This window comes from Metarhizium acridum, assembly GCF_019434415.1.
Source record: "Metarhizium acridum strain ARSEF 324 chromosome Unknown scaffold_141, whole genome shotgun sequence".
Classification (NCBI taxonomy): Eukaryota; Fungi; Ascomycota; class Sordariomycetes; order Hypocreales; family Clavicipitaceae; genus Metarhizium; species Metarhizium acridum.
This window is the reverse complement of record NW_027094020.1, coordinates 216906-235987: the sequence shown is the minus strand read 5'-3', so window position 1 is coordinate 235987 and position 19082 is coordinate 216906. Positions and strand designations below refer to the sequence as shown.

General features: G+C 41.8%; 6 protein-coding genes across 6 annotated transcripts; 1 reads left to right on the top strand and 5 right to left on the bottom strand.

Annotated features, from left to right (window-relative positions):
• Window positions 1-161: 161 nt before the first annotated feature.
• Window positions 162-1662, bottom strand: EIF3H_1 (Eukaryotic translation initiation factor 3 subunit H). Its single transcript, XM_007817485.2, has 3 exons — window positions 1520-1662; window positions 971-1437; window positions 162-897 (listed from the first exon to the last, which is right to left on the bottom strand). Exons 1-3 carry the CDS (start codon window positions 1571-1573, stop codon window positions 336-338), a joined length of 1083 nt encoding a protein of 360 aa, XP_007815676.1. The 5' UTR covers window positions 1574-1662; the 3' UTR covers window positions 162-335.
• Window positions 1663-1844: 182 nt separating this feature from the next.
• On the bottom strand, window positions 1845-3195 carry J3458_008728 (uncharacterized protein). Its single transcript, XM_066119364.1, has 2 exons — window positions 3112-3195; window positions 1845-2998 (listed from the first exon to the last, which is right to left on the bottom strand). The coding sequence occupies exon 2, from the start codon at window positions 2894-2896 to the stop codon at window positions 2405-2407; it is 492 nt and encodes a 163-aa protein (XP_065975156.1). The 5' UTR covers window positions 2897-2998; window positions 3112-3195; the 3' UTR covers window positions 1845-2404.
• A 611-nt stretch (window positions 3196-3806) lies between these two features.
• Window positions 3807-6124, bottom strand: J3458_008727 (uncharacterized protein). The gene has a single exon (XM_007817483.2). It carries the CDS (start codon window positions 5246-5248, stop codon window positions 4124-4126), a length of 1125 nt encoding a protein of 374 aa, XP_007815674.2. The 5' UTR covers window positions 5249-6124; the 3' UTR covers window positions 3807-4123.
• A 691-nt stretch (window positions 6125-6815) lies between these two features.
• J3458_008726 (uncharacterized protein) lies at window positions 6816-7893 on the bottom strand (the record flags this gene model as incomplete). The annotated part of the gene is made up of 2 exons (XM_007817482.2): window positions 6816-7769; window positions 7840-7893. 2 exons carry the CDS (start codon window positions 7891-7893, stop codon window positions 6816-6818), a joined length of 1008 nt encoding a protein of 335 aa, XP_007815673.2.
• Window positions 7894-8266: 373 nt separating this feature from the next.
• PTC7_1 (Protein phosphatase 2C 7) lies at window positions 8267-9579 on the bottom strand (the record flags this gene model as incomplete). The annotated part of the gene is made up of 2 exons (XM_007817481.2): window positions 8267-9432; window positions 9522-9579. 2 exons carry the CDS (start codon window positions 9577-9579, stop codon window positions 8267-8269), a joined length of 1224 nt encoding a protein of 407 aa, XP_007815672.2.
• A 729-nt stretch (window positions 9580-10308) lies between these two features.
• On the top strand, window positions 10309-13532 carry SDH2_1 (succinate dehydrogenase complex, subunit B). Its single transcript, XM_007817480.2, has 4 exons — window positions 10309-10833; window positions 10940-11091; window positions 11154-11639; window positions 11702-13532. The coding sequence occupies exons 1-3, from the start codon at window positions 10476-10478 to the stop codon at window positions 11475-11477; spliced, it is 834 nt and encodes a 277-aa protein (XP_007815671.1). The 5' UTR covers window positions 10309-10475; the 3' UTR covers window positions 11478-11639; window positions 11702-13532.
• The last annotated feature ends 5550 nt before the right edge of the window (window positions 13533-19082 follow it).

The following is a 19082-nucleotide window of genomic DNA, read 5'->3' as shown; positions in this document are numbered from 1 at the left end:
GTCATAACAATCATGTCTTGATAGACCATTTCACTGCCAGAAACATCGACATACATCATGCCTCTATGTTCACAGCCGCATGCGAGAGCTAAGGCATCATCGCGGGCCGCTTCTCAACAAAGAACAGGACCTTACAAAAATTTAAAAAAATAAAACACCATATAAATGGTTCTCTTGTCGCTGAATCTAGACAGAGAAAACTTCATTACTTCCCACAGTATCCGGAACGCCGCTAAATGCTACCCGCCAAAAGGTGCCATTTGCTTCCCAATTGCCCTCCTCTACTCTTTAATATAGTCCCAACTTCATTTCCCTATCACTCTTTCTAATCACATTTACTGCGGCATCAGGTTCTCCCGTACGGCAAACATCTTGGTTGTCACGTTGGAGGTGAATCCATCCACTTGCTTGCTGTACTGCTCAACTTGCTTGGCGTTCAGCATACCCTCAAGTCGGCTCGGCTCCTGAGGCATCTTGAACAGTCGCTGCCACTCATCCTCAGGCAGAGGAGGCTGTTTGGCCACAGCACGCTGAGCATTCTCAGCCTTCCGCTTCGCCTGCCACTGTGAAATTTTGGCCTGCTCACGGGTGACCTGGCGTTGGTAGAACTGGAAGTTATTGAGGTCGGTGTAGTGGGACTCGATGCTCTCAAGGAGAAGGTCACACGTCTTCTCGAGGAAAGGATCAATCGAGAGGTCGAGGCTGTCAATAGAGGGATACAGAGGAGGCTTGACGGCGTCTCTCCTGAGGTCTGAAACTGAGTTGGGCTGCTCAACCTCCTCTTCGGCGGGAGGAGTGGGGATCTGGTGGAGGAATGAGGTGAGGAGGTGAGAGTTGTGCACGTTGATAGGCAGCTCAGCCAAAATATCGCGGAAAGTGAGCTTTGACTTTTGAAGGCTGTACTCAGAGGTAAGTATTTTTGACTAGCAATACACCGTGGGGGACTTTGGGATTATATGGTAATACATACCTCTCAGTTGTGAACTTGCCCTCCTTGTATGCAGCCAAAAAGGTGCTGGTGAGACGGAATGCCCGCAGCGTCAGGTTGCCCTGAGAGCTCTTGCTAGTATCGTAGACAAGCGCGACAGTTCGGTCGTTGTCCTTTTGGTAGTGGTACTGGTTCTCGATGAAGCCCATGTTGACAAAGTTGCCCATGGTGGCACTGGTATACCATCCAACATTGTTGGCGTCGACATTCACCTCCTTCAAGTGTCGGATCATCTCATTCTGGTAGGCAATGTTGGCCTTCTGTCGGGGAGCAGCGGCTGCGATCTGGGAGGCATCGTTTTGGTGGCCCTCGGTTACAGCGCCTTCGACGGTAGGGAACTGGAAAGTGTTGGTGATCTCGAGGACACCATTTTGATCCATACCAACAATAGATCCAGTCGCAACAGTGGGAAACGTCGAGGAGCAGTGCTTCGCGATTTTCATGATCACCTATTATTCCCTCGCAATCAGCAACTCGTCCAGCATGCACCATATGAGCGAGGTGGGGCTCGCTGGCAAATTTACAACTTACCAATGCCTCGACCTGGACGGTCTGGAAAGGCGCATCTTTCAAAGCGTCGTTCATCTTGTCCGATTTGTCTGAAGACACTTGTGGAATGCCGTAGGTCACGAGCAGGAGCTATCGCGAGTATGCGGGCGGTTTAGATAATGGCGAGATCGCTTCGTGGATTGAATATCGAACTTTTCGCGTGTCCTATTTGTGGGCGTTGTGGGCGGAAAGCGGTGAAAGCCGGCAGAACATGGTGGGGATAGACTTGGAGTAGAGTCAGCCTCTACCGTTCCATGCAGCTACTGTGCAAGCTTGTACTTTTCACGTCACTCGCTCTGGGCACCAACGAGATTACAAGCTGCGGTCATCAAAATTACACACGACATTAGCTGCAGATAAGTGCTGCCATCAGTTTCTGTTAATATTAGACGAATAGGATATCTTTTGCTATCAGGTATCATCAATCAGTCAAGTTGCTCAATACTGCAGTCGCAACCGTTACTCCACCCATGCTCACTTCAGAATGCGCTGAAAATCATCGCAAACGCCCGCTATGTGCAATAATCAATATCTCAATCGTGACGTCTGCTTGGCTAACCTCCAAAGTTTTCCATTATCATGATTCTTCACAGTCCTTTTCTTTGTTGCTGTTGCACCACTAACTAGGTGATGCAGCTTCCAGCTTTACTCCCATTCGGTGATTTCCCAGCCGTCAACATTGTCGCGCACGGTCAAACGGTGCTGGTCAATCTTCCAGTAGGCGTAAAGAGAACGCGTGGCGCCAGCAGCCTTACGATGAGCCGGACCCCTCCCACCTTCTAAAGCGTCTTCTCGGGATCTCCAGACACAGGTGGCCAGGTTTCGCAGTTCAGCATCAGGTGATCCAAACCAGTATCTATACTCAAGTCAGCATTGGCACGATGGGCAACGGGTGGATTTAAACAATCTGCAGACGTACTTGAGGAAGCCTCCACTGGCAATGGCTTCGGCATGTGCAGCTTTATCCAGTTCACCAAGATGACTGTAATCGGTGCTGGGTTTGATCTGAGAACGAAAGGCGACGATATAGAATGACGTCTCCTTGAAACCCTTGCCAGAGGTTTTAACGAGCTGCTTCAGCTCGTCGAGGACCTCTGGCCAGTTGAACGACTCAGTGTATGGCGCGGTTGCATAGTCCTCACGAACAGCCCGGAGGCGTGCTAAGGCCAGCGAAATAAAGGCGTTTTCATTGTCGAGTGATTCCAAGTCTAGGAGATGTTCGGCGTCAACATAGGGAGACTGAACAATAAACCGTTTTCCAGTCAATGCCTGGTTGCGAAGTGCAGAAATGGCGTCCTTCTCCTTGGTAAAACTAGGGACGTCAGCGGGCAGTGCAGCTTTCACTTCTTGAGCAGCCATGTTGATGAGAGCGGGGTGTCTCAGCAGCGACTTTTACAACGGGAGTGGCCTTGGGGGAAGAGGCAAGAATGATAAAGAACAACCACGCAGTTACGCCGAACGCTGGTAGAGGTTACTAAACGAATGGTCTACAACGGAAGGTAAAAAAGGAGAGGGACATTGGGAAATGTGTGGGAAATACTCCTGTCATTTAAACAAGACGGAAGGAGGGTTACCTGGCAGCAGCAACTGAGTAACATTTGCTGGGCATACACCGCTTTGGCATGGCAAATCCTCGTCAGAAATAACGACACGAGAAGCTAGGACTCAGGAATGTCAGCAAACCTCCCCAAGTCAACCGCATGGCGCTGGTGCAGGGATTAACTTTGTATCAGCTGACCAGTCACCGTGGCTGATTGAGTCTCTTAGTACCGATGAGGCAGTTGGAGTAGGATATTTCGCAATTCTTGGGCCAGCAAAGTCAAGAAAATTGATCCGTGCCGGGTGGCTTGGCGGATCCCCCATGAAACTCGACAGCTTGAGTGGCCGTCAGTCACACTCGCCTTCAGGCCGACACCGGTGCGAACTGCCGTCGCCGTTGGATGAACGACAGACACCGTGAGGACGCAACATCCTCTGCTACTCCTGTCGAATGGATCTAGGTTCGGTTCAAGAATTCCGATCAAATACAAACGTCAAGCCCGGTGACCGGGTTCCTGCACGCTGGCGTGCCCGGCTCATTGCGGCCCAGTTAGACGTTAGATTGCGTCTTTGTGGGTCCTGCCGCCGGCACGACACTTGACCCTGGATGACACCATCACACCATTTCACAATAGGCAATTGCACAAGCCACGCGAGAATCCACAGACAAATGATAGAAATGTAAGTGCTACGGAGTACTAGTTATCAACTGAAACAATGGGCCATAACTGTCCGTTCGAGCGCTTCTAATTTTTTTTGCAGTACGTCATGCAGCATGAAAATATTCCGAGGCCCTTGCTCATCCTTCATCAATTCCTAGGGCTGGCGTCGTCCTCCCCCATTGGTATCTTCAGATTGCCATACTCTCTTCTGCACTCTTTTCTCCGGTCAGCAGTCTCCGAATCATCGCGATGACTCCAACCTCCGAACTCAGCTGTACCCTCATCTTCTCGAAAGTGCGTCGACCGGACTCCATGAAAACATAATTCAGTTTTAACACAGAAATGCCGAAATGATACAAGTACATGCCGAGGGTCGATATGAGATTTAGGCAACTCGGACTGCCGCCACCAAGGCATCCAGAGCGCTCCCATGAGAGGCGCCATTGGTAGCAATGACAGGCCCTGTCCAAGCAACGCCCATTTTGTTAGAGCGATCGCGGTCTTTGTTCCATACTGAGTCAGCGTTCTTCAAGATGAAAGCCCTGATATCTCCATCTTTGAGAACCTGATTCAGATATCCCAAGTTTCGGACGAAAACTCCCTTGAATTGCTTGCCGTCGAATCCGCAGGCGTCCTGTTGCGTCTCGCAATTATCTATTTCGACCAGAATGCCGTCCTTATTGGACAGCGCCTTGATGGCTGCCTTGGCTAAAGTTCTGGCAGTGTCAAGGACACCGGCGCCCAGTAGAGAGTCTCTTGAAAGTTCGGTCAACCCCCCCAATATTACACCTTGATTTACGGACCGAGTTTGTAAGCCATTGTCCTTGCAGTTTGAATCGAGACCGTCATTAATCAGATTCCCGCTATTAATCATACCGCTTTTCTGGAACCAGTGCCACTCATCTATTGCAATCTGAGCGTGCGTTCGGTTGGTGGGAATGCGATTAGCCAATGAAGCGGCAACTGTAATATAAAGTTCGTTGGCAATTGCGTTGACGTATTTGCGATCCTTGCTCCAGAAAATCCCGCCTTTGCAAGGAGTTCCGCGACCGGTTTGCATATTGTTGAAAATATCGGCCGCCGTTTCAAGATAGCTCGCATCCCGTGTTGCGTCGTACGAGTGAATTAGCCCCAAGGCCCACCAGCCTTCGTCGTCGTAAAACTGGTTGATGAAGCCGGGGAATCTTTGGGGGGCATTTTTTACTGTGTTGCCTATAGTGCTGGCGATGCCCAGTGAATTTGCGGCGTCGGGCTGCAAGATGGCAAAGTCAGCGAGGGTTGTGAGGGCATTGGCACTTTGCCACCAAGCGCCATCCCATAGACCGGTGTCTTGCTTGTACCAGTTGCTGTTGAGAGCCTTGACGGCAGTAGATGCATCCTGGGTGTACTGTGCCTTGGTAGCGGACTGCACTTCTTTGGCGAAGAAGAAAGAAGCGAAGGCTAGGTACGAGGCTAAGCCTTCCATTGAACGCTTTGACATCATGTTGAAAAGTGAAAGGCTGCTTCTCATAATGGATAAAACTTGAGAAGTGGGATAACAATACAAGAAGCCTCGCAAATTTGGACGAGCGAAGTTATGATTACGAATGAAGCGTGCGGCAGCTATATAGATGGATTCTCGACTGCAACATCTCTAGTCAACACAGATCGACGACGCTGTCTGAAACTATACTTTGTTATATTCGAAATGCGAAGCTGCATATTGAGGCCACGCCAAGGAGAGATTGAAGACAAAACGGATCGACTCAGATCGGCCATGACTGTGCCGGCCAATACTACCATTCCCCGTCAAAACCAAGCTACGATGCACACAAAGCGCCATCCATGCGCAAGTGTGAATTTTATATGACCTAATGAGGGATAGATACTTTGTATCTTTGTTTAATTGACCACACTCGCGGGATGCTGAGCGATTCATGGTTGCGAAAGGGCTCGAGGGCTCAGACAAGCGCCACAATTCCAAGGGCGATGTCCCGGAATAGGACATTTTGAACGGCTCATTGAGGATTTAGCTAGGCAGTTGGGCGGCACAATTTGAGTCATGGGTGGTTGGACGATCTCAACCGCCCTTACGATCCGACATCAATGCGCTTCGGCCGGTTCATGTTGATCGTCGAGGGCGATCAGCACGGATGTCTTAGTTGAGCCTGATTTCGGTCTCAAATCACGGACACAATATAGGAGCATGACGAATAGCAAGAATCAATTGATATTCGGATATGTCAGAGTACCTACCACCCGTTTTTGGGTCCAAAGTCTGATAACATAGCATAGTTGTGTTGGACTCTGTTGTCTGTATAGCACTTCGAAGGCAGTCAGACAAGAATAACAGAGCATGATGTTATTCGCTTTAGAAACCGAAAATAAAAAGCAATTTTTATAAAGCTCTCCGTTGTTTAAAACTTTAAATGACTGGTAATAAATAACTTGGGCGAAAACGCCATCCGGTTACTTTGCGGGGCAGCCACTTGACAACTTTAGCCAACTTTAGAAGCTAATGCACAGTGACGGATCCATTTCGAGATGCCGGGGCCCGGAGTCCTCGGGATCTGGTCAACACATCCATGTAAGTCTTTCGGCACATTGGCATCTTGACCCCGTGACTTGGATGGAACCTTTGGACCTGCTTAGCCTCTTCTCCAACACCTCTATGTACCTCGAATCTCGAATACAGCTACGAGCCAAGTGCACTTATCCACTGACGTGGTGCAGACTATCGTACGATGCGATTCGAGCCACCTCATCACTGAGTAGCCTCAGGGTAACATCGCTGATCTGTCAAAGTTATCTTGTATACTTCCTTTTGGCGAGTGCTCTTCCTACGTCAGCATGAGCAGGAGGGTCGTATGACTAGGTTGTTTTCTCGCCCCATCACAAGGTAGACATAATCTCCAGATGTGGAATAAAAGGTTTTTCCACATCACTTGTTATCCTTCTACAGAACTCACTCAATACTATAATTGGCTTCCATCGTGGTGTTGTACATCGCCTGTAACTCCAACTCACAATCCCCCAAGCCGATCTACAACTACTTTGGGCTTAACATTCCATCCCCGGCGAACAGTCCCCTCATGATATCACAACACCGTCAAATCGTCGCCATCCACAGCGCTCTTTCTCCTCCGCAACCACAGCTTGGCGCCATCGTACGTCCCCAAGTACAATGAACTCCCTAACGCCGTCCACCCAGAGCGGAACAGCGCCCCGCGAAAGAAACCCACGAGCCCTCGCTCATTGTAGATCTGCCTCGTCACTGTCCACGAGGTCACTCTCCCATTCTTCCCTCCGCCCTCGCCGCTCCGACGATCCGACTTGCCCGCCGTGAGCATCATCCTCGTCTTCACCACATCACTCGGCGTGGTGACCCATGCCGCGACAGCCCCGGCGCCGCCCGCACTCGCACCCGCTATCAAACCCGTCTCCAGGAGCCCCCTCTCCTTGCTGCCTCCCTGACGTCTCTTCTCCCAGGCCCACGAGCGCAGATGCTCGAAAATCGGAAACTGCAGCGCTGTGAATGGCAAGTTCCGCGCTACAAGCGCCGTGTACCCCGTGAACAGCCTCCTCGGCGCGTCGCCAGCGGCAAGTTGTCGCCAGGCCTGAAGGGACGTAGACGTGCGTGATTTGCTACGGTCCTCACGGAGGATCTGGGCGTTTTGCTTGATGACTTCTGCGGGAGCAAGGACCAGACACGATGCCAGTTCGGCGGTCGCCGAGGCGGATGCGTGGACGAGGGATTGATGCAGGGGAAGGCTGCCGATGACAGTTTTGGCCTTTTCGTAAGTTGAGAAGAAGAGGCCGGCTGCAAAGGTAAGCATGCGCGTTGGATGAGGGCGAGCGTTTGTTGGAACAATACCTGCCGGGAGTGTGGCCAGGACCACGCTCCCTATCCCTTGGTACAGGCCCCTGGGGGCCAGTGCTTTCCGACCAGAAGTCCCATATGTTGAGAGGTAGTCTTGGCTTTGGTAGCGAGTCTTGAGGGTGTCAAGCGGATAGACGAGGACGTCGACGGTGAATGCGGCGACGGCGCCGGCCTGGAGGCGTTAGATTGTGTGTAATGGGGCGGTAGTGTTGGGGCATGTACGGCGTATATATCCATTATACCATGGCTCTCCTGCCGTAGAATGCGTTGTATCTGTCTGCATGTACGGGCGACATGTCTATTCACGGTGATCAAGCCCCGTGAGGTGGTTGAGGTAGTGTGATTATGGTCGATATAATGACATCATCAACTTGCAGGACCACGCAGCGCCAGACTAAAACCGATGTAAGGAGACAAGACGTCTCAAATAGTCATTACCATCAATCAATATATGCATGCTACCAACTATGCCTGACACACGCTCACATCGCATACCACCCCAAAGCCCTATGCCTGTCTCCGCCGAACCATGCATTAACCAAAAGCTAAATGTTGCATTGCGCATTCCTCTATGATAGTTCTATGTCATGCCCAAATCCAGACCAAACCAAGTAAAGGAAAAGAAGGATTCATGTTCTTTAAAAAAAAAAATGCAATCCTTCGGCGTAATTAGAGCTTGCTGCGAGGTCCGCTGTTGTCCTCTGAGACAATAACCACCACAGCACAAATGTCATCGACTTTGCCGCCGCGCCATTGTTCATGGGGATAATATTTCTGCACCTCCTTTGCAAACGGCCCGTCGACCTTGGTGTTGACACTAGCCGTCTTCGCGGCGCCAACTATTTCTGTGGCGAGTAGACTCTGCAGAGTAACGGTTCTAGAGGGTTTGCCGCTGGGCTTAGCCTGGCCAAGGCTCGAGGGCCTCGTAAGTGAATCAATGGAGTCGGCGACGCGGACTCCGCCGGAAGGGGTCATTTGCCAGGCGCCGCTGGAGACCATGACGCGGCTGGCAATTTTGAGAATGTCGTGGTTAAAGAGGTTATCTAGGACGCCGTCGGTGGCAAACATGAGCACGTCGCCGTGGCGGACGTAGTGCTGGGAAACGTCTGCGTCGCGGGGTAAATCGCTTAATTGCGCGCCGCCAAAAGCCGCCATTCGCGCGGCGACGCTTGGCGGGATGAGGGATAACTGAAACGGGGTGTTGAATGCGTGGGTTTGTGGTTCTGAGTAGGCATTTACGGCGTTGAGACGAAGTTGCAGGAACCCCGAGTCGCCCAGGTTGGCCACGTCCAGCGTCCCGTCTGGGGCTGCTATTCCGACGCAGGCCGTGCTACCGCCAGCCTGTAGTGAGCGGTCGTTGCACACGGCGTCGTATCCCTGTTGCATGAGTCTCCTCGCTGTCAAGGGCCTGTTGTTCGCCGGATCGTGCTCGTATGCCGATGCGGCCATGTAGTCGCAGAAGCCGTGCGAGAAGTCGGCCGGGTCGACGCCCGAGTCAACCCAGCCGCCGACGCCATCTGCGATTCCGAAGGCTACGGAGCCGGAGTCGTTGATGCGGCTGACGAAGAAGGCATCGTGGCCCGAGTCTGGGCGGGAGGAGCGCCGCCGGTGACGGGGTGGTTGGATTCGGTTGTACGGGTTGAAGTGGAAGACATGGGTGGAGGGGTCGTAAGGACGGTCTTTGCCGATGAAGGAGGCGGCGATGTGGTATGAGAATCGGGGGGATGTTGGGAACGATGCTGAGGATGTTGAGTATGGCGATATTCGGGGAGCGTCTGGTGTTGGCTGGCGCATGGTCAGCGCGTAGGTGTGCGTGGTACAAGAGAGAGAAGAGACTGGTTAACCGTAGACTTGGTCAGCTCGATTCATTGTGAGCGAAAGAAGTGCCACAAATTATGAGAAAAGCACATTCGGGTGCCATTACCTCCAAGTGATGCCCGCCATGGTGTTGCGGACGCAACCCTGGCGCTCAATGCAGCCATCTGGGTTGGGTAAGAGGAATTTCGACGCACAACTGTTCGGCGTCGGAATGCGCGACGGCTGAGCCCTTGGACCAACAAAAATATGCTCGTGCGATTGCCCAGCTGCCTGCAAGCGCCTAGGTGAGAAGAATCGCCATGATGGGCCTGGTGAGAATTTGCATCGACGACGCGCGCACAAGGGCTAGGAAAATCTGGGGTTGCGAGATATCAATATTATCTCCGACGGTATCCATGGCTTGAGCCGTCGATGCCAATGTGTGAAGTGGTCATGTCAATTGATGGCCTGGAGTTGATACGTGGGGTGCTGTAAGTTGGTTGGAGAGCCCTGGGGGCCAAGGATTACAGGTGGCTGCTGTGGTGGAAAAGGGGACCGCTTGGGGGGTTACAGGCCTCCCACCTGGCCCGGCGAATGCCTGTACTACAACCTTTGGGATTTTCGTAGTGGGCCCAATCACAGACTTGCCTTACCTAATGCCAGTTCCCCGGAACCCCAGACCCCAAGACCTACCGTGGGTGCACTGGGTGGCGTGGCCATGAAATTAGTTATCCGCCCTTCACCCGGCGGTCACAAGCCTCTTCCCGGCTTTCTCCTTCTTAGCCGAATTGACAATGTCGCGGCTCTGATTGGCTGCCGGATACTTTGCGGTCCAGCGTCCCAGTAGCCGAGGATGGCTACTACTTTCGACTCCCAATTTCATGGGCAAACACACACCAAACACCAACATTCTACATCTCTCTCCCTAGCTCCAACGGCGCGATACGAGCGGCGGAAATCCGGATTCGTTGGTGCCAATTGAACAAGTCCGCCCTGATTCCAGTAGCGGTTGTCGCTTCACTTCCTCTCTCTGCTGTCTCTTCTCGTCGCTCGCCAACTTGACCGTTCAGGCGTCGCGAAAATGGCTGCTCTCCGCTCTACTTCTTCTCGAATCCTTGGCTCGTCCATCAGGACAGCCATGCGCCCTGGCGCTGTCTTCACACGCTCAATGGCCTCTGTCAGCGAGGTCCCTCATGAGAAGGCTCCGAACATGAAGACCTTCCAGATCTACCGATGGAATCCCGATACCCCTACCGAAAAGCCTCGAATGCAGTCCTATACCATTGACTTGAACAAGACCGGACCCATGGTTCTGGACGCCCTTGTCCGTATCAAGAACGAGCTCGACCCTACCCTAACCTTCCGAAGAAGTTGCCGTGAGGGTATCTGCGGTAGCTGCGCCATGAACATTAACGGCCAGAACACCTTGGCCTGCTTGTGTACGTATTATTACCGCATCATGCGCTGCACTCGTAATATCCCAGACTTGTCTCGGCTTGTGTAGGAGACTACGCAGACGGAATGAAGCTGACCACCAGTATACAGGCCGAATCCCTGCCGAAAGTTCCAGCGAAGTCAAGCTGTATCCACTGCCTCACACCTACGTCGTCAAGGACCTCGTCCCCGATTTGACCTACTTCTACAAGCAGTACAAGTCTATCAAGCCTTACCTGCAGCGCGACACTCCTTCCCCTGATGTAGGTTGAAACTCTCGGCAACTGCGGGGAGAAAACAATTGGTTTAGCTAACGATTTCCCAGGGCAAGGAATACCGTCAGAGCAAGGAGGACCGAAAGAAGCTGGACGGTCTGTACGAATGCATTCTCTGTGCCTGCTGCTCAACATCCTGCCCCTCATACTGGTGGAACTCGGAGGAATACCTCGGGCCTGCTATTCTGCTCCAGTCTTACCGATGGCTGGCTGATTCCCGAGACGAGCGCTCAGCCGAGCGTCGTGCCAACCTGGAGAACAACATGAGCCTGTACCGCTGCCACACTATTCTCAACTGCACCCGTGCCTGCCCCAAGGGTCTGAACCCCGGAAAGGCCATCGCCGAGATCAAGAAACAGATGGCTTTCGCGTAAGCGGCGTGAAGGTTCTCGTTGAATGGGTATGAATTGATGGAGGCTTCATTTATTTTCACTTTGTCAAGGTGTCTAGGGCAGTTTCGGCGGAATCAATACGGTCGTAGATGTGGAGGTGTAGAGAGGGGATAAACACGGCCCCTGTGTACAAGCATGAGTAGTGTACGTCTATGTCGATAGGCAGCAGCAACTTGGAGAATTTTTCTTATTGTTTGAATAACCAGCACGTCCTTTTTTTTTCTCCCTCGAGTCTCCTCGTCGTTAGTCTGCAGTCTCGGCAGAGAAGCGTTCTAGATGTGTCGAGTGAGGCTGTTGATGGCACATTTGATTGTTTTTGTTTAAAGCGACGTGTAGATGTCAAGTGTTGCCGTTAATAGCCACATCCATGTTCGTGGAAGAAACCCAAAAACATGCCTACGTACTAGGTACCTACATGGAGGCACCCAAGGAGGTGGCAGTATGTGGCAACAGACTAGGTTTTCCAACGCCGTATACTCCCGATGTTGTTCTCAAGGCCCACGCAGGGTGGCAACAAGTCCGACACGACATTGCCATGAAATAACAAGATTTATACTATAATTGAGGTACAAAAACTGGCATTAAAACACCTTTGTTGCTGACGGTTCGTACAGCACATTGTCCAATGGCTTGGCGGCCCATGCCTACCTACCCAGGTAGGTATGCTCGTCGCCGCTTCGGGACCGCATTATCGACCGGGGAGTCGGCGCGTGTCGGTTGATCGCCCTTTGCCAAGAAGTAGTTCGGACTCGAGTTGCTGCCTCACCTACCACAACATGGTATGTCAAGATCGGTAGCCATGGAACGCATGAATGTAGACTTGTCATTGATTGACCCCACCCACCTAGGAAATTAAATTGAAACTTGAGAAGGACAGTCTTGTTGTCAGCTACCTAGGTAGTTGGGTTTGCTAGCTAGCTTCTAACTTGAAGCTTACAAGCTAGGTTGAACGGTGTAGACAAGAGTCCCAGCTGATGAATCACTCGTTGACATGGCATGATTTAGCTGTGCGATTATTTTGGTTTTTGCGACGCGTGTAGCCGGCATGATGTTCATGTTGGCCGGGGGAATTTGTCCAGTATTAGATTCGTCATGAGAGATATATAAGCGTGGTTGATCTTGCACTCTGTGCCAGGCTGACCATTTTCTGTTGCATTTGTGTGCTACTACAGAATTTTGTTCATCACGCAGGATGAAGTTTATATGTACTCTGGGGCTTTTGGCATTGGGCGGCGGCGTTGCTGCGTCTCTTTATGCAGAGAGTCCTCAACGACGGTGTCGCACGGTATGTGTCGAAGGGATCAATGCTTGCGGACAGCCATGGTCAAGGTAAGAACTCTCCATTTCTTTTCTTTGTTTGTCCCAAACAAGAGAGTTTCTATATTGTTGCTGGATTACCACACATTTTGTTCTTCCTGTTCCTGCTATTTACTAAACTTGGCTGACCAAATGAAGGTGTTATGACCCATGCGTTCAGGTTCGGCCTGCCATACCACCATGCACGACTCACACGTCCACTCCTTCCGCGCAGCCTACTATCGGGATGTAGATGACTGCAAAACTCTTGCTGTTTGAGCCGATGCGGAAAATAAATGTGGCTCGCGGTACGTGTTCGGGGTGGGTAGACATTGCTATCCAGACGGTCGTTCCCAGCTAAGCAGTCTAGGTGTGTCCCCGATTGTCGGCCACTTGCTATAATGAAGCCTTCTTGTCCAAGCTTGATGAGGACCTCAAGTGCGCCTGTTCGGGTGGCCACTACAACTGATGCTTAGGATGATGTGTGGATGACGGGTTGGTGATGGGAATGCTGATGGGAACACACGAGGGGTTGAACCGGGCCAGGATAGTTAGATGATGATTAGTATATCGAGTAACGTGAAGTAGGCCCTGATCTTATGACTAATAGTATGCGTTCCCGCTGCCGCTGCGATTCACGCCATACTCTGCTGATGTTCCTGGGAACGCGCCAGCCGGCGCGGATGGTCCCTTGGCGTCATCGTCAGAGCTCATATCACCAAGATCATCTTCTCTATCGGGTAGGTTCTGCTAATAAAATAGCTGTGTAAAGCATTTTATAGGTTAAATTCCATCTTATTGCGTTTGCTAATATAAGTAAAGTTAATTATTAATACTTATTATAACTTATTAATATTAATAATAATATTTATAAGCTTTTAAAGCTTTAAATAATATTTATAATATAGAATTAATAACTTACCTAATAGTATTTTTATAAGATTACTATTTTTAGTAATAAATCCTTTATCTTTAGCTTCTTTTAAAGCTTCTAACTATTATAAATAAAGTTATTAGTTATTTTTAATAAGAATAGCTATTCTTTTAACTTTTCTAATAATTCCTATTTTATAATTAGCTTAAATTATATAAAATAACTTAAAATAAGTAATATAATAAATACCTGAAATTAAATTATTAAATTTTATTCTTTTTTCAGCAAATAAATCGTTGAATTCTTCGGTAAAATAATGTAAAAATTCGCTATTTATATAATCTTTAATATTTTCGGTATTTATTATTTCATTAATAAATATAAATATTATATCTTTAGCTATTATATTTAAAATATAGGCTGTATAACGAATATTTAAAGGCTTTTTATGCCTTTTAAAATATAAGTTTAAAAAAGAAGATAAAAAGGTATTATTATTAGAACTATTATCTCTAGTAAAGCTATAATTAAAAAGTTAGTAAATTAATATTATTTTATATATAAACTATTAACCTTATAATGTTTTTAGGGTTTATATTATATTCAGTTAATAATTCATTGAAAATTAAATTAATTAAATGGCCGGTATAGCTAGTAGGTAAATATTTAAATCCTAAATATATAATTAGCTTTTAAATTATAATAATAATAATAATAATAATATAAATATAAGAATACTTACCAATTAAATAATATTCTAAGTTAAATTAGGGGTTTACCCAATTAGCTATAACCCCTAAATATAATTTAGAATTAATAGAAGTCTAAATATTAAGTTAAATAGATATAAAACCCATTTTATTAACTTGATTTTAAATTTTATTTATCATATTCTTTTTTATATTAGAATATAATATTTTCATATAAGATATAAGGCCTTTATAATGAAAAAAGCTAATATTATAACTAAAATAACTTAATATTAGTATAATATATAAGTTATATTATATATATTAATATAACTTACTTGTAATAATAACTTAAAAGCTTTTTAAAGCTTTTACTAGTTATAGTAGTAAAAGATAGGTTATTTTAAAGCATAAATTTAAGAGCTAATATAAGAGTAGTATCCTTAAAAAATCCATTACTACTACTAGTAATAGTATTATTTCTAGGTCTTTTATTGCTTCTTAAAAAGCTAGAAAAGTTAGATTCGGTTAAAAAGTCTAAAATTAAAGGTAATTCTATAATAGCAGGGACTATTTATAAGTATATTAGTAAATTATAAATTTATAATATTATAAATATATAAATTAATAATATAATAAGATATAAAATAATAAAAGAAGTAACTTACTAGTTATTTTATCGTTTTCTTTGGCTTTTAATACTATAATAATAGGATGTTTTTTCCTATAATATGCTAAACCATTAAAGGACTGAAAACGGCTAGCTAGGTATATAAAAGTAAAGTTACAGCTTAGCTAGCTGTAAAAAAAGGTGATTTCTCGTGGTTTTTCTAAATTAACTGCTAAAACCTTATAAGAAAAAAGGTTATGTTAAATAATATATAATTTTATGCGAAATTAATAGCTCTTATTATTTATATAGTCTTTTTTAGTTAAAGTTTACTAAGAAAAGCTTAAATTATCCGTAATAATAAGAGGTGTAATTCCAAGAGGATTTTAATCCATTATAAAGGTAGGTTTTAAATAATAAAAAGGTTTTATAAGATAGCTTAAATTTAAGGCTATTTAATAATAAAAAAAGTTTAAATAAAAGTTAAGTATTCGTAGAGTTATAAGGGTAAGAAGATTAATGTAGAAAAGAGAGGTTCTAAACTTTAAAGCGAGAGAATACAGTTAATATATAGAATAAATTTATAATATAAATGGTTTTAAAAACCTTAGAATTTAGGCATTTTTTTAATGCCTAACCCACCCCTTAAACATGCATATTCGTGTGGAAAACAATAGAATAGTTTTACGAGAAAATGTAACTATAATAAAATAGTTAAAAAAGCCGGTATGCTTATAATGTATTAAAGGCGTTATATTGTGTAATAATATACTATTTTATCACTTAAAACATGCATATATAGCTTACACGAAACCTTTATATCTTAAAACTTTAACCGAATATAACTCCTAGAATACTAGACTTATATGTTACGAACAACACTATACAAGACACGGGACGGGACTGTATCGGCTAAGACAGGTATAACCTATAGGTATAAGAAGAAGGTAAGGGTATGTAATTAGCTATGTAACCTAAGAGGCGATTAAAGAGGTTAATATTTAAATATATTAACTAAAAAGAATTAAATTAATTAAACCTTAAGCTAATTAATTAAGGTTTAAAGGGATTAATAGTTAAGTTAATTAATTTAAGACTATAATAAAGAGATAAATAAGTACTTAAGGAGAAGATATTCCTATAATTAAATAGTTTAAATCTCTATTAATTAATTTAAGTAATAGTTTTACTATTAAGAGTTATACTTTTAATAGCCTTATTATAATATTACTTAAAAGCTACTTTATAGTATTTAACTTAACTTACTTTTTAAGAAATAAATCTATTATACCTTAAAATCTAAGCTATTATTACATTTTAATTAATTTTATTTAATAAGTTACCTTAAAACTTTAAGTAATAATAACTTTTAAGATATTTACTTTAAGCGAAAAGACTATTAACCTTAAGAAGATAATAAAGTACCTTTATAATAAAATTATTAAGCTTAAGAAGTAAAATTAATAGCTTTTTAATTAATAGAATAATCTTTACGAAAAACTTAAGGTATAAGAAGAGAAACTTATAATAATTTAAAATCTTACACTTATATTCTTAATTAATAATAATAATATATTAAAATTTTTTAAGCTTAAATTATATAATAATTATAAGAGTAATATAAGAAACTTTCTTATATAAGCTTAAGCTTACTTATAAGTTAATAAAAAAATTTATATAATACTTAAGTTATAAATTCTTTATATTAATAACCTTTTAACTAAGAAAGTAATAAAATAATAAAAGCTAACCCTTTACATATAATTTAAGTATAACGTTAAAGTTAAAGTAAAAGTTATTTATATTTTCTTTAATTATAAAACCTTTAAAGAATAACTTCTTATTATATTTAAAAATTCTAATAAGTATAAGAAAGCTATATAATAACTTACTTAACTTAAGTAAATTAAATTTATAGCTTATTATATTAAGAAGTTTAAACGTATTATAATAAAACTTAATTAAAATATTAAACCTAAAATAAAAGTCTTTTATTAAGAACTTAAAGAAGAAGTAAAGAATAATATTTATTAAGAAGATTATTTTAAGTTATTTAATAACTTTATTAAAATAATTATTAAGGTAAATAATTATTTATATAAGTAATATTATAAAAAAAGTTATAAGAAATTTAAATTATATATTAAATTTAATAAATTTAATAATAGTAAGCTACATTAAATATTAATAGTATATAAGTATTATATTAAACCTATAAAACTTAACGCTATAAATAAGAAAAGAGGAAAGACTTATTATAATTATAGTAAAATTAAACACTTTATAAATAAATATAAAGCTTTAAAGAAGCTATAAAAGTTAATTTTTAAAGGTAAAAAGCTTTATACTATAAACTAAGAAAACTTACTTACGCGAAATCTTAGTATAATAAGTAATAAAGAAAGCTTTACGTTAATAAATAATATTAGTTTAAATAAAGATTAAAAATTTAAAATCTAATTAATACTTAATAACTTTTAAGAATATTAAATACCCTTACTAAAAAGTAAACCTTTACTAGAATAAATCTAAGAAAAAGAGAATTATTTAACTAAAAAAGATAAACTTAAAATTAAATATAAACTTCTTAATTAAACCTTTTATTATAATAATAATTATTATACGTACCTTAATAATAAGTAAGGTAATAAATAGTTTCTACGAGAATAAAAGAGAAGAAGAATAACCCTTATAATACAATTAAAATTATAATAAATTAATTTAAAGATATTAAATAAGAAGTTATATTATACTAAGAATAATATATATATTATTTAAGTTATAATCTTATAATATAAGAAGAAAGGGAATTATATAACTATAAGTAACTCGCTTAGCTTAAGTTTAATTAATATAAATAATAAATTAAGCAATTACTAAGAAAGCTCTAATAATACGTTAAAGAATAATTACTAATAATAACGCTTAAAGATATACGTTAAATAATAAGAGAAGAGAAATAATAAATTAGGAAATAATAGCTATTATTATAATTAAAACTAATTCCTTAATAAAAATCTAATAGATCTTTATATACTATAAATATTAATAGTATAAAATACCTTATAATTAATATAATTATAATAAAATAAAAGATTTAGGTAATAATTAATAGTAAAGTATAAGAAAATTTTATCTTATTAAATCTTATTAATAAATTATAATTACCTTAAACACTTAAAGATAAGCTTTATTAACTTATAATTATAAAAGAAATTATAATAAAGTATAGCTAAAAAGTAATTAATATAAAAGTAATATAACTTCTTATTAATATATAAGATATAAAATATTAAGTTACATTAAATATTATAATAATCTTAAAATATAATATTATATTAAGAATACTTTAATTATAAGTAAGTAATTTATAAGTTAATTAAAGAACTAGTTAACTTTAATAGAATTTACTAGAATATAATTATAAAGCTAAAAGTAGCCTATAAAGGGTATCTTATTTAAACTATAATAAGCCTTTAGAAATATATATAATTATTAAAGAGTTAAAAGCTAAGATAATAGAGATTTTTAAGAAATACTTAAAGTATAGTAAGCTATTTAATAAAGAGTTAAAAATAAAACTATTAAAGTATTTACGCTAAAACTATAAGATTAAACTTTAGCTTAATATTAAATTAACGTTTAATAAGATTTATTCTTAAAACCTTAAGTAAAATAAGGCGCTTAAAAAGTATTTAAAGGATATATTATAAAAGGGATATATAAGACTATTAAAGTCTTTAATAAGATACTTAATCTTATAAGTATTAAAGAAGAATAGGAAACTATAATTATATATTAATTACTAACACTTAAATAAAATTATAATTAAGAATTAATATTTATTACTACTTATAATAAAAATTAAAGATAAAGTTAAAAAAGCTAAATAGTTTATTATACTTAACTTAAAAGAAGCTTATAACCTTATATAAATAAAAGAAAGCTATAAGTAAATAATAGTATTTTAAACTAGTAAAGAATACTATAAATATCTAGTAATACCTTTTAGGCTTACTAATATACTAGTAACCTTTTAAAGAATAATTAATATAATCTTACGAAAATAACTAAGAGTATTTATAGTTATATATCTTAATAATATTTTTATTTATTTA

Coding starts and splice junctions, on each gene's coding strand:
- EIF3H_1 (XM_007817485.2), bottom strand. CDS start 1,573: ATGAACGACGCTTTGAAAGATGCGCCTTTCCAGACCGTCCAGGTCGAG. Junction 1,438..1,519: donor CCGTCCAGGTCGAGGCATTG/GTAAGTTGTAAA, acceptor AGGGAATAATAG/GTGATCATGAAAATCGCGAA. Junction 898..970: donor GGCAAGTTCACAACTGAGAG/GTATGTATTACC, acceptor CTCTGAGTACAG/CCTTCAAAAGTCAAAGCTCA.
- J3458_008728 (XM_066119364.1), bottom strand. CDS start 2,896: ATGGCTGCTCAAGAAGTGAAAGCTGCACTGCCCGCTGACGTCCCTAGT.
- SDH2_1 (XM_007817480.2), top strand. CDS start 10,476: ATGGCTGCTCTCCGCTCTACTTCTTCTCGAATCCTTGGCTCGTCCATC. Junction 10,834..10,939: donor GAACACCTTGGCCTGCTTGT/GTACGTATTATT, acceptor ACCAGTATACAG/GCCGAATCCCTGCCGAAAGT. Junction 11,092..11,153: donor GCGACACTCCTTCCCCTGAT/GTAGGTTGAAAC, acceptor ACGATTTCCCAG/GGCAAGGAATACCGTCAGAG.
- J3458_008727 (XM_007817483.2), bottom strand. CDS start 5,248: ATGAGAAGCAGCCTTTCACTTTTCAACATGATGTCAAAGCGTTCAATG.